This window comes from Anoplopoma fimbria, chromosome 16 (genome assembly GCF_027596085.1).
Source record: "Anoplopoma fimbria isolate UVic2021 breed Golden Eagle Sablefish chromosome 16, Afim_UVic_2022, whole genome shotgun sequence".
Classification (NCBI taxonomy): Eukaryota; Metazoa; Chordata; class Actinopteri; order Perciformes; family Anoplopomatidae; genus Anoplopoma; species Anoplopoma fimbria.
The window spans coordinates 23,014,062-23,036,613 of NC_072464.1; the positions used below are offsets into that span (position 1 = coordinate 23,014,062).

General features: G+C 37.3%; 2 protein-coding genes across 2 annotated transcripts; both read left to right on the plus strand.

Annotated features, from left to right (window-relative positions):
• The first annotated feature begins 1,010 nt into the window (after nt 1-1,010).
• Nucleotides 1,011-5,282, plus strand: vtcn1 (V-set domain containing T cell activation inhibitor 1). Its single transcript, XM_054615856.1, has 5 exons — nt 1,011-1,042; nt 1,798-1,862; nt 2,895-3,254; nt 3,650-3,901; nt 5,170-5,282. Exons 1-5 carry the CDS (start codon nt 1,011-1,013, stop codon nt 5,280-5,282), a joined length of 822 nt encoding a protein of 273 aa, XP_054471831.1.
• Nucleotides 5,283-6,402: 1,120 nt separating this feature from the next.
• Nucleotides 6,403-19,424, plus strand: trim45 (tripartite motif containing 45). The gene is given in 9 exon segments (XM_054615488.1): nt 6,403-6,782; nt 6,862-6,937; nt 8,681-8,969; nt 10,441-10,586; nt 12,046-12,362; nt 14,826-14,955; nt 15,902-16,016; nt 16,845-16,971; nt 17,783-19,424. Coding segments are annotated over 9 exon segments (1,704 nt in total). The 5' UTR covers nt 6,403-6,433; the 3' UTR covers nt 17,938-19,424.
• The last annotated feature ends 3,128 nt before the right edge of the window (nt 19,425-22,552 follow it).

Here is a 22,552-nt window from a genome sequence, read left to right on the forward strand (position 1 = left end):
AAACACTGAAGAGTCAGCTGATCATTCTCTGCGGCTAAATAACATTTCTGAGTGAAGTTTATAAAGAATAAAGAACACAGACATTCGTCAGTATCAGTCATTGCTTCTGTCTTCTGTCCACTTGTCTGCTTTGTCTCAGCTGGCAGAGAAATTAACAACGAAATGCATTCAGCTGAATGTCCGCACTGTGTCCGTGTAAGCATAGCGGTAGTGGCCGACTGAACTAGGTTTCACTTTTGTTTACATGTCCGTTCTTGTTCCACAGGTTTGTTGATAATGTTTTGATTTTTTTTTTAGCAGACACGCTTTGTTTGTGTGTGGATGTTTGTCTATGTGTGGGTATAGTTGGCTGAGCTCAACCAGACAGAGAGAGAAAAGAAGATTTGTGCCGCAGCGTGAAAATAAATGACAGCAAAACATTAAAAAGCACCAGTAACGTCACGGCTTATCAATGCTACGTTTCATAACGCATCATTACCTTCAGAAGACGAAGCATCTACCGTCTTTTCCTTTATTTTATTTTCAAAAACCACCATGCCACATTGAAAAGTACTCCACCTTGAGTAAATTGAAACCCACAGTACTTGTATCTTCAAAAAACGGTACCTAATACTCCAGTATATAATAACCCAACCCATTTCATAGTTACACTACAGTTTTAATACATTTTTACAGTATATTTAAAAAACTAAACAAATGTCACTGGGAAAAAGGTGCGGAATTGGAGCCAATTAATCCTGAAAATTAGTAGCCTTCACCTTTATTTTGATAAGATAAATGAGCTCTTATGACGACACATCAACAAGCATGAAGCACACACCTTAAAGGTAATATTTACTCATGGTGTGTCGTTTAAAGTGCTGTGAGGGAGGCTCTGTTGGAGCAGAAAAAGTCTGTTTGGTGGTAGAGTGTGACTGTGGATGGTTTCTGGAGGAAAGTCGTGACTGGACCTTTGACTTCAGCGACAGGATCAAATAATTTGTTCTTCTCGAGAGGTTTCATAAGCAGACATGGCGACCATCGGGCAGATCATCTTCTGCAGGTTTGAATGTGTTCTCTACTGATGGTGATTCAATTCTGAAAACGTAAAGGTCTCAGCAGTGGAAAGTATATAGTACTATCAGTACTTTGGTATTTTAAGTTACTTTTTTTGAATAAATTAATTTAATGCTACTTTATACTTGAATTTAACAGCTATAGATACTGGTTTCTTTTCAGATTTCAGATTTTAAAATAAAATGTATTGTTAATTAATAAAGGATAAAGGACTAATAAAGGATTATCTTATCTTATCTTATCTTAATTATGAAACCGGCAGTGTCCAGTAGAGGCCCCTTGTTTCATTTCAGATGTCTAGTTGTTAGCTGTTTCAACTAAGAGACATTTGACTTACAAATCTGTTGAATTTGAATGAAACAGTTCAAGGCCCAAAGAGCAAAAATTACTAATACTTCTAATTTCTTTATATAACAATCTACTAATAATATAATACATTCGGTCATAGGTGTTTTTTCTGCAGAACTTTTGGTGCTTTAAGTAAATTTAGCTGACTTTTCTTAAGTAAGGTGATTAATGCAAAACCTCTACTTCTGAACAAGTATTTTTTTTATGCTGATTCTGAAGTAAATGATGTGCAAACACACTTCTTTCACCGCCGGATGTCTGCAGATGTCTACAGCTGTTAAAGCTTCTTGTTTCAGCTTGTGTAGTTGATCTGCAAGTTGATTTGAGCCCAAAGCGGCCGCTCGTCTGTTCCCTTACACTGTTCCATGTTTGTGTGTCTCTCTTTGCGTGCAGCATGATAACCCTCATTGTCTTATTCGGGGCGGTCATCATCCTCATCTTAGCCTTGTCCTTATCAGGTAAGACCAGACGGATTCTTTATGAGATCTTGTCAGCATTGGCAGGCTCTGTCAGGCCTGAAGGGATACATTCATGTGGTTAACACAACACCACCACGTGTTTAAAACCCTGTGTGTGTGTGTGTGTGTGTGTGTGTGTGTGTGTGTGTGTGTGTGTGTGTGTGTGTGTGTGTGTGTGTGTGTGTGTGTGTGTGTGTGTGTGTGTGTGTGTGTGTGTGCAGCTTTATGTGTGTTGTACTATGTGCATTTGAAGGTGCAGTTGAATTACCTTCTAAGATAATAGATTTTTAAGGGGCTATCGATTGGAAGATGAAAAAATACCCGCACACTTCCTGTTCCTGTTTATTATGTGCAGATAGGGTTTAACCACAGATGTGGTTCAGTTCAGGGTTCAGGTTAAGTTAAGAGCGTTCGGTTGCCAAAAAGACTCCTAATCATGTTATCAAATATCAGGTTAACAATCATATCTGCATAGAATGAAAAGGCGGATGAAGTAGCAGGTAGTTTTTTTAAAGGAATAATGTAAAGCCAGGAGGACAGAGGACAGGGGGAATGATTGATACTGACGGATGTCTGTGTTCATTCTTTATAAACTTAACTCAGTTCATTTTATTGACATTTAACATTTGTTTCCAGTGAGATATTAATTACTTAATATAGTGACTTTGGTGTTGTAAACATTACTGCTGCTATAGAAACAATATTTAGTCCTACCAAAAATGTCAATTAATTATAATCCTATTTTATATTATATATGTATGTTAAAAAGCAAATATTTAGTTGTTAAGAAGAAGAGAGTATCAATAAGAGTAGCTGCTAGTATTAATAAAATTCTTAAGATACCTCATGGCCACCGTAGTTTGCTTTTTAAGGGCGGGGTGAGCGGAGGGGCATTTAGTCTGCTGCAATTTGCCATCTCACCACTAGATGACACTAAATTTCACGCACTGCTCCTTTAAAATAATGTTGCATTTACACCAAAATGTCAAAGCTGATAACATATTCTCTTATTTTTGGGTCCTGGTCCCACAGGACAATTGTCCGAGGTGATAAGTAACAACATTTCACCCATCGCCAGCCTCGGCGACGATGAGCTCCTCAGCTGCTATCTGAACGCAAAGAGTCAATCGGCCAGATTAAGCAAAGTGTCCGTCACCTGGGAGAAGACGGGGCTGACGGGGCCCGTTTACCGGTATCAGGACGGAGCTCCTTCTCTGGTCAACCAGAACTCGCAGTTCAAAGGCAGAACCCAGCTCTTCCCCAACGCTTTATTGGTGGGGAACGCCTCCTTGATGCTGAGGAGTGTGAGAGAGAGCGACGGAGGGGAGTACACCTGCAGCATCAGCTCCTCTGGTGGCAGTGGGCAGGTGAAGATTCAACTCAAAACCGCAGGTAGGAAAACTCGTCCTTCCAGTTTCACTTTGTGTTTGCTTTGACAGTGAATCTATTAGAGAACATTAACATTCATAAGCAGTATATAAACATTTGATATGTGCTTGTAAACAGATTTAAGGAGACAGTATTTATAGCTTCTCCTTTTAGGACAAGTTTCTCGTTAATAAACACTTAGAATGTCCTTAGATCAGTGTACACATACATTATAGTGGGTTTCATCAATTGTCTATGTACTTATTATTAATACTAAATAGGGGGTTAAAGATACACAGACTTCTCCCTCCTCTATTCTCATTAACTGTATTGTTAAACCCTTTATTACACTTGATTTATTTCCTTTTCTACATTTTATGACCATTTGAAAAGTCAGGTTCATGCTTTTATTGTCTCAGCCTTTTCAGCCCCCACATTTAAATTCACCAACGGCGTTCTGACTGCTGAGGCGACCAGGTGGTTACCTAAACCAAACGTGACATGGTCGGACTTTTACGGGAACGGCCTGAGTGCAATCACGAACTTCACTGAAAACTCTTTGGGGATATTCAGTGTTGTCAGCACGCTGACAAACGTCAACGTCAGTGACTCCTACAAGTGCAGGATTGGAAATGATCTGGTGACCGCCAACTCTAAAGCAACCTTTACAGGTAATCTTGTGTCAATATGAATGTCTTTAGAAGCTGAATGTCAACATCTCTTGAGTTGATGTGTTGTGAATTGGCGTGTCGATTGCCGGTTGAATCAGGTCGCAACCTCCAGGTCTGTAAAGTGAAGCCAATGCTGAAGTGCCGTAAATGTGCATTCTCTCTCCTGTCCAGCAGGGGGCGACTCCTCTGGTTGTATAGAAGTCTATGAGAAAATGACTCTACTTCTCTCTTGATTTATTCCCTCAGTAAACATTGTAAACATGAGTTTATGGTCTCAATCTCTAGTTTCAAGTCTTCTTCAATACAGCATGATGTTCATTTAGTAAATGATGCTCCATTTAGAGTCAAACAGACCATAAAGCAGGGGATGCTTTAGGGCGGGGCTACACACTGATTGACAGGTATTAACTGCGATGTTGTCAGGTCTAGGAGTTATCCGTGTTTTCAGTTCTTATTATAGCAGAGGGTGGCTCTGTGTCACTTCTGGTTGCAAAAAACAAAGATGGCGACGGCCAAAATGCTAAAATCAGGGCTTCAAAACGGCAGTCCACAAACCAACAGGTGACATCGTAGTGACCACATATACCTCTTATATACAGTTCTATGGGTTTATGGAGTCTTCTGCTACTCTGATGAGAAAATAACCCTGATGATACCATCAAGGTTTATTTCAGGTTTATTTATTAGTTTGTTTTCTCATTTTTTATGCAAAATGCCCCAGATAGGAGCAAGACAGACAACCCTCAAGAATGTTAAGCCACTTTTTCTTGTTGTTTGGTGTTTCTATGTAATTGGTTACAAGTCTCTCTCTCTGGTTTTGCGTCACTCTGTAATCATTTTGTGTCACTTTGTAAATGTTTGAATCTTTTTGTAGTTCTTTTGTAGTCTTTTTGTGTCTCTTTAGAGTTTTTTCATTTCTCTTTGCGGTCATTCTGAGTCTCTTCTGGGTTGGTACGTGTCATTTTGAGTGATGTTTTGCAGGTGAAAGCAAGGGGGGTCCATTCAGTAGTCCCTCTGGGCATATTAGGGACTAAAAGTGAGAATATTCTAGCCTCTGCTGCTTTCATTGTGATTAAATGTTTTATTACTGTTTCTCTGAGTGCAACCGGTGTGATGTTTCTTTAATTTAAACTGTCTTCTAGCAGATATTTCTACATAAAAAGTATAAATATTCATATTTTTGTCATATTGCACAAAGAAAAAAAAATTGACAAAGCTTTAAACAGATTAAATGTATATGATTTTGAATCTGCTCTCTTATTTTGCAGGTGCTGGTGTTACAGAGAACACATACTTCACTTTCAGCACTGCATCCTCTCTGCTGACATCAACCCACCTGATCATCACGACCAGCATCCTCAGCTTCTATCATCTCACCTAATTACACAATTGCTTAATTTTTTATAGTGGGCGTTGTTACAGTGTAACAGAATTTTGTCAATCAACATTTTATTTTTTACTTTCTAAGATGTATTTGTTAAGTTTTAGGTTAAAGCGCAATCTAGATTTTTTTTATTAAGTGTAATTATTATTTAGAATGTCTGTACAACGTAAAAAGGAGGAATCGCCATATATGTGGAGAAACTGCAGAAAAATTATATAAAGAATTGAAATTAAAATATTGAAATATTAAATTTCAGCCTATACAATGACTTTATTACATAAGTACCCTACTGCTTTTGTATTGCTGAGTTAATTAATAAATGAACTGTTCTGAAGTGGGTTTGTTTCAAAGTGTGTGATGTCAAAGGAGAATAATGCAGTTTCATAAAACATATATATATCAATTAATATACATATATAAGATAAGATAAGATAAGATAATCCTTTATTAGTCCCGCAGTGGGGAAATTTGCAGGCTTACAGCAGCAAAGAGTAAAGTGCACACAAGAGACATAGTAAAGAAAGACAAGATAAAAATAAAAAATGAAAATAAAAAAACAAGTATTATAAATAAGCAATAAAAACAGTAGAAAATCAACAATAACTGAAATATTATATTTACAGACAGAAAAAACTATTTTAACTATTATTGCACAGTGTAATGTTTACACAGGTTTTTATTGTCATGTCATAGATTATATAAATCATATTTATTACCAATACGGTGCATGTGCATGTTTTTCCTTTTCAGATTCATGAGAAAAAAGTATAAATGTCTGAAAAAAAAAAAAGCATTGATCTGTCCTGCCAGTAGATGGGGACACTCAGAGTCCCAGGCTGGAAGTAAAGAGTCCTGGAAGTCTTTGGATCAACCCCCGGGAAGGCGAGAGAGGCCTCCTATTGGTCCACAAGGGAGTGAGGTGTCAAATGTCCCAGGGAGACAACTTCTGTGGGACTTTCCGGTGGGATTTTGAGGCTCTGGGGTGTAATTAAAGTGTGTTTAAAGTGTGGAAACCTGGTGTTTTAGTTGCATGTGTGGAGCAGAGAGAGGTTTTATCCTCTGTAAGAGGCACAGGTCTGTTCTATTTTATTCTACTGTATTTAAATCTGTTGGTGGAGCTCTGTGCGTCTCACCGGAGGTCTCCAAACATGTTGACCATGTCCGAGCAGAGAGAGAAGGTGCAGCAGTCCAGGGTGGTGAACCCCAGGGCGGTGTGTGGGGTGTGTGGACGTCTGTACAGGGACCCCAAGATCCTCCCCTGCCTGCACACCTTCTGCTCGGACTGCGTCGGCCGGCTGGAGACGTTCTCAGTGTCCAGGAGCCAGGAGGAGGAGGAGGAGGAGGAGGAGGAGGAGGTCACGGTGCTCTGCCCGGACTGCGACTCTGAGGTGGACATCCCTCCGTCGGGACCAGGAGGGCTGAGCACCGACCACCTGGCTCTGGATGAGGTCTTCCTGGAGACCCTGGTGACGGACGGACCGCTGGGGTGCGACCTGTGTGGAGAGGGGGAGAGGGAGGAGGAGGAGGAGGAGGAGGGAGGAGGAGGAGGAGGAGGGAGGAGGAGGAGGAGGAGGAGGAGGAGGAGGAGGAGCAGAGAGCCGCTGCGACGTCTGCTGCGTCAACCTGTGCGCGTTCTGCTGCCAGGCGCACAGGTAGAGTCTGTTCTATTCTATTCTACTGTATTCTACTGTATTCAGTTCTATTCTATTGTATTCTACTGTATTCAGTTCTATTCTATTCTACTGTATTCAGTTCTATTCTATTCTACTGTATTCAGTTCTATTCTATTCTATTATGTTCTATTATGTTCTACTGTATTCAGTTCTATTCAGTTCTATTCTATTCTACTGTATTCAGTTATATTCTATTCAGTTCTATTATGTATTCAGTTCTATTCTATTCAGTTCTATTATATTCTATTCAGTTCTATTCTATTCTACTGTATTCAGTTCTATTCTGTTCTATTCTATTCTATTCTACTGTATTCAGTTCTATTCTATTCTATTCTCTTCTATTCTATTCTACTGTATTCAGTTCTATTCTGTTCTACTGTATTCAGTTCTATTCTATTCTACTGTATTCAGTTCTATTCTATTCTACTGTATTCAGTTCTATTCTATTCTACTGTATTCAGTTCTATTATGTTCTACTGTATTCAGTTCTATTCTATTCTACTGTATTCAGTTCTATTCTATTCTATTCTATTCAGTTCTATTCTATTCTACTGTATTCAGTTCTATTATGTTCTATTCTACTGTATTCTACTCTATTCAGTTATATTATATTCAGTTCTATTCAGCTATTCTACTGTATTCTACTGTATTCTATTCTATTCAGTTAAATTCTATTATATTATATTCAGTTCTATTCTATTCTATTCAGTTCTATTCAGTATTCTATTCAGTTCTATTCAGTTCTATTCTGTTCTATTCTATTCTATTATATTCTATTCAGTTATATTCTATTCTATTCTATTACGATGCCAGACACACGGGTAGAGTCTGTTCTATTCTATTCTACTGTATTTAGTTATATTCTATTTTATTCTACTGTATTTAGTTATATTCTATTTTATTCTATTATATTATATTCTGTTCTATTCAGTTTTATTCTATTCTGTTCTATTCAGTTCTATTCTATTCTAATCTATTCAGTTCTATTCTATTGTATGCCTCTGTAAGAGGCACAGGAAGAGTCTGTTCTATTCTATTTGCATTCATGCAGAGCATATTCATTTGCTTTCTGTTGTCAGGATAAGCAAGGTTCTACTCTATTCTGTTCTACTCTTCTGTCAGATAGATCACTTTCTATTCTGTTCTTTAATTAGGTTCTCTGTCATTGTTCCACATGTATGAGTGAGCTTCTATTCTATTCTGCTCTCAAGCTCACAGGTAGGTTCTGTTTTGTTCGAGTCTTTTCTATCCCATGCTGTGGTTCCATTGTAGGACTTCTTCTATTGTTTTCATCATCCATATAAATCTGCAGATCATTGTATTTAATTAATCATGTCATTACTAGAAGTTGCCTGTTTAATCCAAACATCAGGCCAAAATCCAAATGAAATAGAGACGAAGAAAAGCGTGAATCATTTTTGTATTTGTGAAGCTCAAATCAGCCAAAATAAAGTTCTAATGTGTTTTATTTTGAGCTGTCGCACCAACAGACTAACAAGGTTATACTCTTACTTTACTTTTTTCTATTCCCCTCTACTGTCTTCTGTCAACCTCAGAGGTAAATTCTATTCTATTTGATTATTTTGTAGTTTTAAGTTCTATTCTTTTCTCTTTTCTTGCCGTAAACGTCTGATCTCCAGCTGTATTTTTATCCAGATGTGACGTTGAACTGGACCTTTATTCTGAAATACAAACTTGCCTCTGTACCTGTTCTCTCTGCAGGCGTCAGAAGCGAACAGCGTCTCACTCCGTTCAGCGTCTGGAGGAGCTGAAGTCTCGCGGTCGTCTGAGCCGGCCGGTCCTCTGCTCGCTGCACCCGGGCCAGGAGCTCCGGCTCTTCTGTCAGCCCTGCGACCTGCCCGTCTGCCTGGAGTGTGCCGCCACGCTGCACCGCGACCACCGCTGCTGCCCCACCCGTGACGTGATCGATCGCCATGGAGACCGCATCCGGGAGGTGGTGACGGTGCGCCTGAGACCTCGCATGGAGCGTCTGAAGGCCTCACTGCAGAAGGTGCAACAGAGTCTGTTTCCTTTAGACTTAAAGATAGGCCAAGGATGGATCACTGAACAGGTCCAGTAGACCAAAGTGTTACAAAATATCATAAAAGAGACACAAACCAACCAGGTAGAGACAAAGAGACACAAAAAGACAGAAAATAACCCAAAAAAGACAGAAAATAACCACAAAAAAGACAGAAAATAACCCAAAAAAGCCAGAAAATAACCACAAATTGACTTCAAAGAGACACGTAATAACCACAAAGAGACACAAATTACAACAAAGAGACACAAAACGACTACAAAGAGACAAAATTAACACAAAAAGACACTAAACAACTTAAGATACAAAATTTAAAAATGTATATGTTTTCAAATACACTAAAATACCTCAAAGAGAAACAAAACAACTACAAAAAGACACAAAATGGCCTGAAAATTAGACATGCAATGACTACAAAGAAACAAAAAAATTCTGTTTCCTTTAGACTTAAAGATAGACCCATTTAAGTTCCACATCATGTAGGTTTTATGGGAACAGTGGTTTGGTACGTTTTAATCCCAACTTCAGGATTCATAACGGCCAAGGATGGATCACTGAACAGGTCCAGTAGACCAAAGTGTTACAAAATATCATAAAAGAGACACAAACCAACCAGGTAGAGACAAAGAGACACAAAAAGACAGAAAATAACCACAAAAAAGACAGAAAATAACCCAAAAAAGACAGAAAATAACCCAAAAAAGACAGAAAATAACCACAAAAAAGACAGAAAATAACCACAAATTGACTTCAAAGAGACACGTAATAACCACAAAGAGACACAAATTACAACAAAGAGACACAAAACGACTACAAAGAGACAAAATTAACACAAAAAGACACTAAACAACTTAAGATACAAAATTTAAAAATGTATATGTTTTCAAATACACTAAAATACCTCAAAGAGAAACAAAACAACTACAAAAAGACACAAAATGACCGGAAAATTAGACATGCAATGACTACAAAGAAACAAAAAAATACTACAAAGAGACTCAAAATTACCAAAAAAACAACAACATGACCCCAAAAAGAAACACAATGACGGCAAAGAGACACAAAATGAAAACAAAGAGACACAACATTCAAAAAGACACAAAATGATTACAAAGACAAAAAACTACAAAAAGAGGCCAAACAACCTTAAGGCCTGTCTTGCTCCACTACAGGAGATGTGGTGAGTCATTGTCTCATAATCCGTCTGTGCTAACAGCCTTAAGAATCCTACCACTAAGTCAACATTAAACACATTTCTATGAATTTTAAAACCTGTAATTCAACATGACGCAATAACCCATAAACCACCAATAACCCACAAACCACCTGGAGACACAAAATCGTACTCAAAACCTGTCTTAACCATCATGAATTTTTCATTGTTGACTTTCTTTATTCAAATAAATGTCAAGTATTTAAAAACTAAGTCTTTTTGTCCCAGGTGGAAGTATCCCAGGAGGCTTTGCAGACACGCGTGGATGCGACAGGGAACGAGGTGAGGGAGTTTGCGCGAGCGTACGCCAGCGCTGTGGAGGCCCACTGCCTGTCTCTGCTGCACCGCCTGGAGGAGCTACGAGTCCAACGCAGGTATGACACAACCATCATGTGACAGTATTACGGGAAGTTAAGGTAGTATGAGATATATTTAATGCAAATATGGAGCAAGTATTTAGCATCTTAAGGAATCTTACTGAAAGTTAAAACAATACCTCAAAGTGGGACCTCCGTTCCTGACCTTCAACAGGAAAGAAAGGAAGGATGGAGAATCACAAAACAACCACAAAAGTTGAGCATTTTACTACAATATTTTCTTTGCATTTACTAACTCAGGCTTTTGTAGTCAAAGTCAAAGAGCATGTTAAATATTAGCAGCACTGACTACGTTTACAATCACTAAAATTCATTATTCCAAATAAGACAATATTCTTTATTAGCCGTTTATATGGATAATGAAAATGAATATTCTACTTATATTTCCTTTTTCATGCAGCCGTGCAAATTCAGATTAATGTAAAGCGACCAGATGCTGCATCCTCATGCCAGTAAATCTCACGTGGACGCCATTCTCCACTGTGTTTGACGGGTTAATGCCCAAAGTGTCAAACTATAACATGAAAGTTTTCCAGCGGTGGAGGACTTGTTGGACCGTGTGAACACAGCCTCCCTCTTTCATTCCTTCAACCACCTTCTTAAAAAGGTTGTCGTTGCAACATTTCCTCATATCCCAAAACTTGTTTATATCCTAGTTCTTCATAATGCTTTCTTTTGGCCATGCATCTCTACTCAAGCTTTTCAAAACTATTGGCTAGATGGTTTGTGTTCAACGCAGAGAGGTGACTTTAAACAGGAAAGAGTGCCATAACAGTGTCCAAAGAATGCTCCTAAAACCTGAATAATATCGGCAATTCCTACATGTCTTAATTAGAAAAATGCTCCATTTGGAATATGATGTTTACATGAGCCATATCACATTCAGAATATTGTTATTTTCGTTGAATATGAGTGTGCATGTAAACATATTCACTGAGTGGTGTGAGAGGTTAGACAGGCCTCAGTGGTTTACAGTGCAGAGAAATCTCTCCTCGAGTTCTCGGGAGAGGCTGCTTATTATTTTATTATTTATTTGTTTTATTATTTATTTGTTTTATTATTTTATTACTTTATTATTTTATAATTTTTATTATTTTATTATTTATTTGTTTTATTATTTTATTACTTTATTATTTTATCATTTTTATTATTTTATTATTTCATTATTTTATTACTTTATTATTTTATTACTTTATTATTATATCATTTTATAATTTTATTACTTTATTATTATATCATTTTATAATTTTATATTTTTTATAATTTTATAATTTCATTATTTCATTGTTTTATTAGTTCATTATTTTATTACTTTATTATTTTAATACTTTATTATTTTATAATTTGTATTAATTTATTGTTTTATTATTTTATTATTTCATTATTTTATTACTTTATTACTTTATAATTTTATAATTTTATAATTTTATAATTTTATTATTACTCTGTCCAACAGGAACCAGCTCCACCTGCAGAGGGCTCAGCTGCAGCAGGCTCTGCTGGACGTTGGCAGCAGTGTGGAGTTTGCAGAGAGGCTGCTGAGCTGTGGCTCGGACGTGGAGATCCTCAGCGCCAAAGGAGTGACCCTGAGGAGACTGACCAGCCTGGCAGAGACGGGCTACGACCCGCACCCGGCTACCATCGCCCCTGACGACTGCAGCGGCATCAGCTTCATGGCCAGGGAGCCGGCTGGGGAAGTGGAGGGCTACCCACTGGTCGGGGTGATCAACACCAAGACTGTGGACCTCAGCAAGTGCACCATGGAAGGAGAAGGTAGACCAGAACTAATGCAAACATGTTCTGTTTTAAGAGATGAGGTGGCTCTGTAGCTTTTCAGCTTCTTCTCATGTCTCGTACATCACTGAGGATAAAAGTGTCTTAAATATAAGACACTTTATTACTGTTCCTATTGGACAGAGTAATAATAAAATAATACAATTATAAAATTATAAAACAATGAAATAGGATTTTAAAATTAAAATTATAAAAATAAAATATATATAAAAAATATATAAAATTATATAATAATAAAGTAATAAAATAATAAAGTAATAAAATAATGAAATAATAACATTATAAAAATTATAAAGTAATAAAAGCAGAGCAGACCAGATCCACTTCTCCTGTTCTTACCTTTCACAATAAAAGCCCTATCCACATGATATTCACAGCCGAGTATATTCGTCATGCACCTTTAATCCTTATTATTGCTGATCTGGTCCCTTTTCCTCGTCATTACAGTATCCACGTTTTCAAAAAGTGCATCATCAATTGAGTTATGTTTTGGTTTTAAAAGCTGTGGGTGTATTATTCATCCAGAGCTCTTATCATGTTAGATACTTATTTTTCTACTTAGCCCGGAAAGAATGCCAGAACTATTTCCAGAGATCACCCTGTGGGGAGAAGCTGCAGGAGGATGTGGGGGAGGGAGGGAGGCAGGTCTCTGGAGCAGTTAAAGACTATTGTTAACCTTCATCGGTGCTTCAGATCAAAGTCTGAAAGAATTCCTGCAGGACCGAAGGAATGTGGAGGCGACTCAACAGGCCTGAAGGCAGCGAGGAGGATGTTTACACTCAAGCACAGACACACAAACAAGCTGTAAAAGAGGGAAGGGAAGAAAAAACCTACATGAGTTACTTTAAAACAAATAAAAGTTCAAACTCCAGGGGTTTAGAATGCAGGAAAAACACACAAAACCTCAGAGAGACAAAGTGTCCATCAGAGAAAGACGCTCCTGTTACATACAGTTACTTAAAAAAAAAAAACGTATTATAACGATAATATAATGATAGTTAATAATAAATAATAATAATAAAATAATAATAATAATAATAATTATAATAAGAAGAAGAACAAGAAGAAGAAGAATGTTAATAGTGATACTAATAACAATAATAATAAATAATTATAATAATAACGGTGATTATGATAATGATGATAATAATATAAAAAAATAGTAATACAAGTGGATAATATGGGGATGTAAGTAATATAATAATAATAATGTTAATAATAATATAAGATGAATTGTACAGAAGTAAGTAAAGTGTTCCCAACCTAATTACATTTGAATTATAACAAAATAAATTGGAAATAGTAAAAGTATCTTTAACCCTCATTTATATAATGTAGAGTGTGCATTACAGTTATAAACACAATAAGATAATATAGTGCTGTAATACTAGTCTATTAGTTTAAAGGTAATCAGCAACAATTTTGATCATTTATTTATCTTTTAAATTATATTTCGAGTAAAATGAAAATGTTACAGCTTCCCAAGTGTGAGGATTAACTTTTTTACTTTATTTAACGCCTTAAAAGTACCACAAATTTGTTCTTAAGTACAGTAGTTGATTAAATTTACTTTGTTTTATTTTCCACCACCGCAAATCACAGCCAGATCACAGTTTAAAGGGCCAGAGCGTAGGAGGTGGCTGCTCACTGTTCCTTTAAGACGTACGGAGCAGTGCACTTTATCCACACTGCTTCTTTGGGCAGAGAAAGGCCAGATTTGTCGACTCTTAGAAAGCAGAAATCTCTCAGGCTTAGTGCCGATTATCCGTCTCCTCTGTGTGATGGGAGGAGGTTTGAAGAGGTGGATTTGGACCAGCTGGGTTGTTAACGGGGACAGCTGCACACACATGTTTTCACAGATAATTCACACACATTAGTAGCAGCAGAGAGGAGTACTATTAGATTACAGGTCCAGATGATGTCATTGAAGTAGTAGCAGGAGGTTTAAGTGGTAGTGGTAGGAATTATGAGTGGTATTAACGGATCATAAAACTCAAAGTTCGGATCGTATCAGAGATCAGAGTCACAGATCAATTAGCATTTTAATAAAAAAGGGAGCAAATATAACTTGTATAGATACCTGATCATGTTTTGTTGCCGCCGATACTAATTACTGATCATTGATGATCCATAATGGCAGATACAGATGCCTTAGTTGTTTGATTATAGTAGCTGGTCTTCAAGGATCCAGACAATTTTTTTTCTCAAAAATAATTTCAGTCGCTCTGACGTGTATAAAACATTAACATTTTTAAATGTTATATTTGTTATAGTAATTTATAGTGTTTGCGTTCTTCATAAAAACACATTTCAAATGATAATTATTGATTTAAAACAAATCTCGTCATTAATAGTGTTATGAAATTAAACCTCTGATATGATCAGTATATGTGTGTTTGCTCATCATTATGGCATCTGACCTTTGACCCCTCCTGGTCACAGGTCTCCAGAGGGGCGTGGAGGGCCAGCGGGGCCACTTCACCCTGGTGTGCAGAGACTCGGCCGGGGAGCAGGTGGAGCGAGGCGGAGAACAGGTCCAGGTCAGCATCGTCCACAAGGAGAAGAAGAGCTGGTGAGTGTCAGAGAGTCGGACCTGCTGTGTCAGCATTTTTGGATTTTTTTCTGTCTCACCAAGTAAGAGGGAACAGGCCAGATAGATGCTAAAACTTTAATTCAACAAGACAATAAATGTCCTGGAGCCAGGCACTCATGGCTCTATTTTTACCCTGGTGATGTGGCATTTCAACGGGGGGCACAGTGAGGTTTTAGTCATCGACCATCCAGCATTTCTCTGCAGTTTTGGTGTCACTGTCGATAAAGTTTTTCACCGTCTGTCACCCAGCTGCTCAGATCAGGTCAACAGAGGACTCTCCACCTGTGCTCTGTGCTATTTATGTCCCTTTAGTTTGGAGGAAAGTCACAATTTAATGACCTTTTCAAAAATCACATTTTGTTTAAAATATTTATTGCATTTTCCTCCATATTTTCCACAAGAACATTTAATATTAAACAAACGTATTAGCGAGAGTAACAGACACAAAATGAGAAATAAACTGAAAATATGAGTAAAAATGGAGTTTGGTAGCTTTGAGGAGTGATATAACAGCATTCTTTACACATCTAACCCGATGAATTAATTAAACCAGAGTTTATAATTATTGGAACAGTGGAAAGACTAACAGAGAGTTTGGTTTTGTGTCTGTCCAGTTTGGATGAAGTGTGTTTCGATGATCATCAAGGTTAAATAACAGTTTTTTTTTACTTTGAGGAGAGCCAAATCCCTGTTTAATTTATTTATTATATATACACTTATATGTGTGTCGCATGGCATCGCTCCAGAAATATGAGTGTGTCCACTAAAGACAAAAAAACAGATGTTGGAGAGGGTTTTTTTGTCCAATGGGAGAGGGGCTTAAGTTCTTCAACATGAGTGTTAGAAGATGATCTTTCTGATTTATAACATGGGAGTTTTCTTCTTATTATTATTATAGTGATAGTACAACTTTCTGTTCCTCCAGCTCAGTGGAGACGACGGTGTCTGATAACAGCGATGGATCCTACAGAGTTTCATACACACCTGAGGAGACAGGAGACTACTCAGTGTGGGTCTGTGTGAAGGCTCAACATGTCAAGGTAAGAAACTAAATATATGAGAATGAAGGGAATGATTTTAGTTGAAACATTGTTTTCATTTTGTCTTTCCCAAAACAACTATTATTTATAGTTCTTTGAACAGTTATTGATTATGAGGACGGCATGTTAGAGTCGTGGTGTTTCCTGCAGTTTACGGCCTCGGGGCTGTTAACATAATCCTGACATGTTATGTCAACGTGGACACAAATGTCTTCAGGCAAAACAAAACAGGCTGCCTGTGACAGATCTGATTAACTTTGATGTAACACAAATGTATTTAATATTAAATACGTGAATAAATATGTGCATATAAATATGGCTTTGACATAAATCTATTAAAAATACTAAATATATATATATATATATATATATGTATATGTGTGTGTGTGTGTGTGTGTGTGTGTGTGTGTGTGTGTGTGTGTGTGTGTGTGTCAATAGTGTTAATTAAATCAATAAATAATATTTAATATATAAAAGGAAGTTTTTCAAAGGCCTGCTCTTTTATATCAGGAGAGTTTTTTTTATTTTATAATTCCACATTTACGGGATTTTTATTTCCTAATGTCAAATTCAATCCATATCACAGATGTATTGATATATGTATTGCCTAACTTATGAATTTCATAGGCATTTTATTTATTTGTTTGTTTATTTATTTACCTTCTTACTTAATATTGAATAGAATGTCAATCCATAACATTTGTCTACTGGGATTCTTGAAACGTTAAAGACAGTTTGAGTTATAGAACTGCAGTCACTTTACTGTTTTGAGACAGAGAGACAGACAGACAGTAAGACAAACTGTCTCTGTCCCGTCTGGTCCTGCAGGGTTCTCCGTTTCTTCTGCACGTGAAGAGGAAGTTGAGGCGTCACGGCGGAACGTTCCACTGCTGCTCGTTCTGCTCCAGCGGAGGAGCCAAAGAGGCTCGATGTGGCTGCACAGGAACCATGCCAGGTACGCAGAGGACGACGGGAAACATGTCACAATCAGAGAGGCTTTAGATACTATTACATCTTTTTAAAATACTATCTCACATTTATTATGTCTATGTTTTATGAATCAAACAGCCGCAAGACATGCTATATTTATATTTTCTCTCCAAGAAGCTTCTATTGTCGTTATCAAACAGTCTAAACCCAGCATGTCCACAAAGAGACGGATGAGTGGAGAAAAAAGGTGGAATAAGAACTGGCAACAAAAATGATATACAATATTGTTAGAATATTTGAAGCTGCAATTATTTGACTCTAAAAGTCACACTGATTTTGCTGCACACTGCATAAAAAATCATAAATAGCTTTGTTAATATAAATAAATATGTTAAAAAAAAATACAAGATGTACTTCTTAAAGAGTTGAGAAAATCAAGATTATTTACTGTCTTTATGTGTTTTCTTGTTTCATAGTTGAAAAGATCAGTATTTTTTCCCACGGTGGGAAAGTACTCTTCCAAAATATAGAACTATGAAGTGGAAATACTGAAGTAAAATACCTCCAAGTTGTACTTAAGTATAGAACTTGAGTACTACTTTCTGACTGCTATGAAGCAAGACACTAAACTTTAAAAGATGAAACTTTAATCTCATCACCAGTCTGATATCTTGGAGTTGTTTTGATCTCATGTCTGTCTGTCTGTCTGTCTGTCTGTCTGTCTGTCTGTCTGTCTGTCTACATGTCTGTATGTCTGTCTGTCTGTCTGTCTTTCTACATGTCTGTCTGTCTGTCTGTCTGTCTGTCTGTCTGTCTGTCTGTCTGTCTGTCTGTAGGAGGATTTAAAGGTTGCGGTCACGGTCATAGAGGACACCCGGGGAAGCCCCACTGGTCTTGTTGCGGCAGCACAGCGGAGCAGTCCGAGTGTTTACCTCAGAGCGTGTTGGCTGCTGTTTCTCCACGAGGACACCTGAGGACCGTGGAGCTCTGAGGAGACGAGGACACGAGGAGAAAAATAGATAAGAAAAATAAATTAAGGAACTTCTTTCATCTGTTCATAAGTCACATTCATAGGTGAGAAAACATTTAGATCAGACTTAGAAAATAGATCTCTACATTTTTATTCTTCACTTCCTCTTAAGGCTTCCGTAGATTGATCAATGATTAGTAACAACATTGATTTGGATGCAATTCAATTTTTTGTGCAGTTGCAGATTAACAAAAAACTCCCACTGTTCTATTATTACTGCTTAAAAATACTCTATATTAATATAGTTCACAATTCCACAATGTATTTAAGCCAACAGCAGTCCTTATCATAGCAACCAGATATGAATTATTTTTCAGATCTTTTATTCTAAACTATCAGGTTGTTTACATCATGCCACTGTTTTTTTTTTTTATAAAAAGAAAACCACAAAAATGGAATTAAGTTCTATATGATAACTGTTGGATAACTAGAATGTTTTTCTCAGGGCTTCCATAGATAAAAGAAAAACCTTTCTGAAGGGCTGATCTATCTCTGAGAGAAGAGATTTTTTTAACCTTAAAGCTTCTGTAGATTTGAAAAGGTGCTGAAATCAGTGTTTTATATCTTTAAAGTAAAACTCATCTAAATAGAAACATTTATTTAAATGTTGATCTTCATTACTTTTTGTAATTTCTATATCTTTCATTGCCTTCGCCCATTGACAGCTGAGATCGGCTCCAGCACCCCTGCAACCCTTAACTGGATAAGCAGGTTACGGAAAATGGAATGGATGGATATATCTTTCATATTTCATGTTACATTTTATTAAAAAATAATCAATATTTATTGATGACTTGATGCCTTAGTTTTGGTGCCACACACTGTTTACAAAAGTCAGAGTAAATTCATTTACCATTTTTTCTGTGAATACTTTTAAAACACTGTAGCCTGTATTCTTCTTATTATGTAAACCACTACATTTGGCTTTTTGCCCAGTGCACATTTAGACTTTGCATCTCAATGTGGAGCGCTAATTAACGTTCTTAACGAGGAGAAAGTCCGTCAGACGAGCTCAGAGAGGTGTTTCTGCTCTGGTTTCATTAGCTGGTGATGAGGGGTTTTATCTGGAGAACACGGTGACCTGGAGGAGCCGTCAGCCTCCTCTCTGAATACAAAGCTGCTCCTCTCCTGAGGCCGAGTCACTGCTCTGACCAGAAACATAATGAGCCACTTAATGTGGATTTTCTGTATTCTGAACAAGACGTATCTTCAGTGTGAGAGCAAATACATGTGTTGTTTTTTTAATGCTACTGATGAATATTTAAATAGACCTATGCAAATACTCGAGGAGGACTTGTGTTTTTGATTTGTGGTCTGAGATCGATCCAGGATTAAAGAATCAAAATGCTGTTGTTGTTCATGTACATTCATCTAAGTAATGTTTTTGTCTGCTACACACATTTTTACTGAGACGTTTAAGCCTGTACAATCAGAATAAACACACTTTTTACACACTTTACCTCGCCTCATTCCTTTATGGAACTGTATTAAAAGGGACACTTCACCCCTAAAAAGGACTATTAATATAAATGACTCTTCCGGTCAACCTTGTTTTTCTCTCATGCCTCTCAAGATTTAAAACAATAGAGACAAATCTTAATAAATTAAAGTAGATCTCACACACACTGCAGCATAATGTCTCATTTATCATTTATTCATCAATACTTTTCTCAGTTTTTTCGATTCTCCTTTAAACATGGAGGCATGAGAGAAAAGTTCTCTGGAATTCTTGTTCTATAAAATGTCCAGATATGAACTTTTCAGTGAAATAATCCAAAAATATCCATCTTCTGATATCCAACTACAAATCAACAACATGAGAACAAAACAAGAAACATGCATCATATCCTGAATGACCCATTATGACTTTCTTCAAAAATCTAGAAATTGCACCTAATTGCATTAATTTAATCATGTAACTCATTCAGTGATTTGCAGAAAACACGACAGAACCTTTTTACAGTTTATTGAGCGTGATGTTCCCTCTTTAAACCACCAGGCAGCAGCAGATAGCTACTCCTTTTTAATTTTATTTAACGCTCATGTCCCTCTCTGGGAGTGTCATGAACTTTTCCATGCTTGTTCCTACAAATCATTCATAATCAGTGTTCTCCAAAGACGCTGGAAGCAAAAAGGCTCCTGATGAATTCTGCATCATCATGGAAAAAAAACGTCTTAAGCGGTTCAAGATTGACTCTCTTAATATAAATGTTTGATGAATGGGGACCTGTTCTACTAAAAAAAACATTGCAGAGGAAGTGACATCAGCTGCAGTGTTACTGCTTAATCACACACAGACACACACACACACACACACACACACACACACACACACACACACACACACACACACACACACACACACACACACTTGAGGGCAGACGGGGGTTAAAGATGATGGAGCGGTTTAAAACCTGCCTTTAGTATTGATTTCTCCCTCCCTTCTTTCAGTGAAGTCAATCCAGTAGGAAATAAGACCACTAACACACACACACACACACACACACACACACACACACACACACACACACACACACACACACACACACACACCAAATTGAACAATGACAGTGTGCACCACAAAAGGCAGGATGCACACAGCGGCGGCTGTGAACCCCACAGGGAAGGACTGAAGCCAGACCTCATAAACCTGCTTCACCCACCACTGAGCTTTCCACTAAAAGCGGCTTGTAGTCGTGAGAACCAACGATCGTGATATAACGTTGTCTCACGGCCATCTTTGGTTTCGTTTTATCTTTTACATTTGCTGCTTTTTATGTTTTTTTCTTGCCTGAATTATAGAAAGTTATGCAAACATGCAACCATAAATAAAAGGGTGCAAATCATGTGAAAATATCTTATTAGTAGAAAGGATCTTGATCAGTGTGTTTGGAAAAACCTCTGCTGAAATGTTTAATTGTATGAACACAAACCTCCACAATTAGCTTAAACTATCATAAATGTTGTGGATCTATTTCTCGCCTAAAATTTCTTGCAAAACAGATTTTGGCTGACTGCTGAGGTGAGATAACTGATAGTTTAGCAGCATAATTTCCCTTTTTCTAGTTTTGGGGGATAGGAAATGCATTGTGCATTATAAATTATGTAAAAAATATTTATAAAAAACACCCAAATTTCTTCTGTAGAGCGGCACACACACCTTTCCCAGCCCGGGGCCAGTTAAGATGGCAGTTCAATGTTTGCAGAATCAAACAGGCCATAAAAGCCATTTTTAGAAAGCGTGAGTCACCGCAAGCCAAAATCTGATGACAGAATGTGAGATGAGCCGTGGACAGACACAGAGATGCACAGATACGCACGCACACAGGTGAAGGCGACTCCACATTGGTCGAGGTGCAGGCTGTTCTTATCCAGCGTTCGTGGTTATACCTACCTAAAGAATGCACCGTGATTCATAGATATCACACTTAGCTATTTGTATGTCATTCACATAATACTGAACAAGGAAGTTTAAAAAATGCAAAAAACAAACACAGCCGATGGGGAAGGGACAAAAAAAAAAGTTTTTCACCCAGGAGACCATTGTCTGTTCCCCATGTGATACTAGATAATCATTAAGAAAGGTATAACAGCATCATGTCCCCTCAAATCCAGTGTTGTGGTAGCGCATGACATCCTTCTCTGGGAAACACTTTATCTCTGAGCTGCAAGAGAGCAGCGCGGACTTCTATCATCGTCACGGACACACACACACACACACACACACACACACACACACACACACACACACACACACACACACACACACACACACACACACCATCACACACCAACACACACCAACACACACACACTGTACATTGAAGGTCACCTGAAATGCACTCTGGGAAAAAAGCAGCTCTGAGGATATGAACACGCAGTCACAGAATTCCCTGTTGGAGATTCCCTGTTTGTTGGGTTGTGAATTATTCATCTTGATTTGTTAAAATGAGCGTGGTGTCAATAATTCATGAGTGTCACAGGATCTAGTTTCCAGAGCAAGTTATGTAACAAACGAAGCAAAACCCGCCAGACACCGAAAGCAACCAAGCTTCTATTGTTATTCTATTAGAGCTGATCAGTGCTGGAATAATACGGAGCACGTTTACTCAAGTACAAAGGTACTTATATATAGATATATATGAATATACCCTGTAACATCCAGGTTTCCCATGAGTTTAATTCAACTATGTGTCCTACAAAATTTACATTCCCATAACTCTAAACTGCCTCCATATGTACAAATTTATAAATACGTTAATGTATTTTCTCCCGGATTACAGACGCAAGTTATATATATATGTGTGTGTGTATATATATATGTATATATATATATGTATATATTTATAGTCAATTATCATGCAAAAAAAATAGCTTCCAGCTTCACAAATGTGTACATTTGATTTATTGTATGTAGATATATACAATTATATAATTTAAATTTTCTTCTCTTACTTTTAATAATTTAAGTACATTTTCCTTATTTTCCTTACAGACTTTTACTTACAGTACAATTTCATGAAGGACTATTATTTATTTATTTTTCAGGGACAGTGCACATTAACAAAACATCACT

Bases quoted from the DNA above. Each gene is read 5' to 3' on its own strand.
- vtcn1 (XM_054615856.1), top strand. From the start codon at position 1,011: ATGGCGACCATCGGGCAGATCATCTTCTGCAG. The intron at 1,043-1,797 runs GTTTGAATGTGT...CTTTGCGTGCAG, and splicing joins GGGCAGATCATCTTCTGCAG to CATGATAACCCTCATTGTCT. The intron at 3,255-3,649 runs GTAGGAAAACTC...TTATTGTCTCAG, and splicing joins GATTCAACTCAAAACCGCAG to CCTTTTCAGCCCCCACATTT.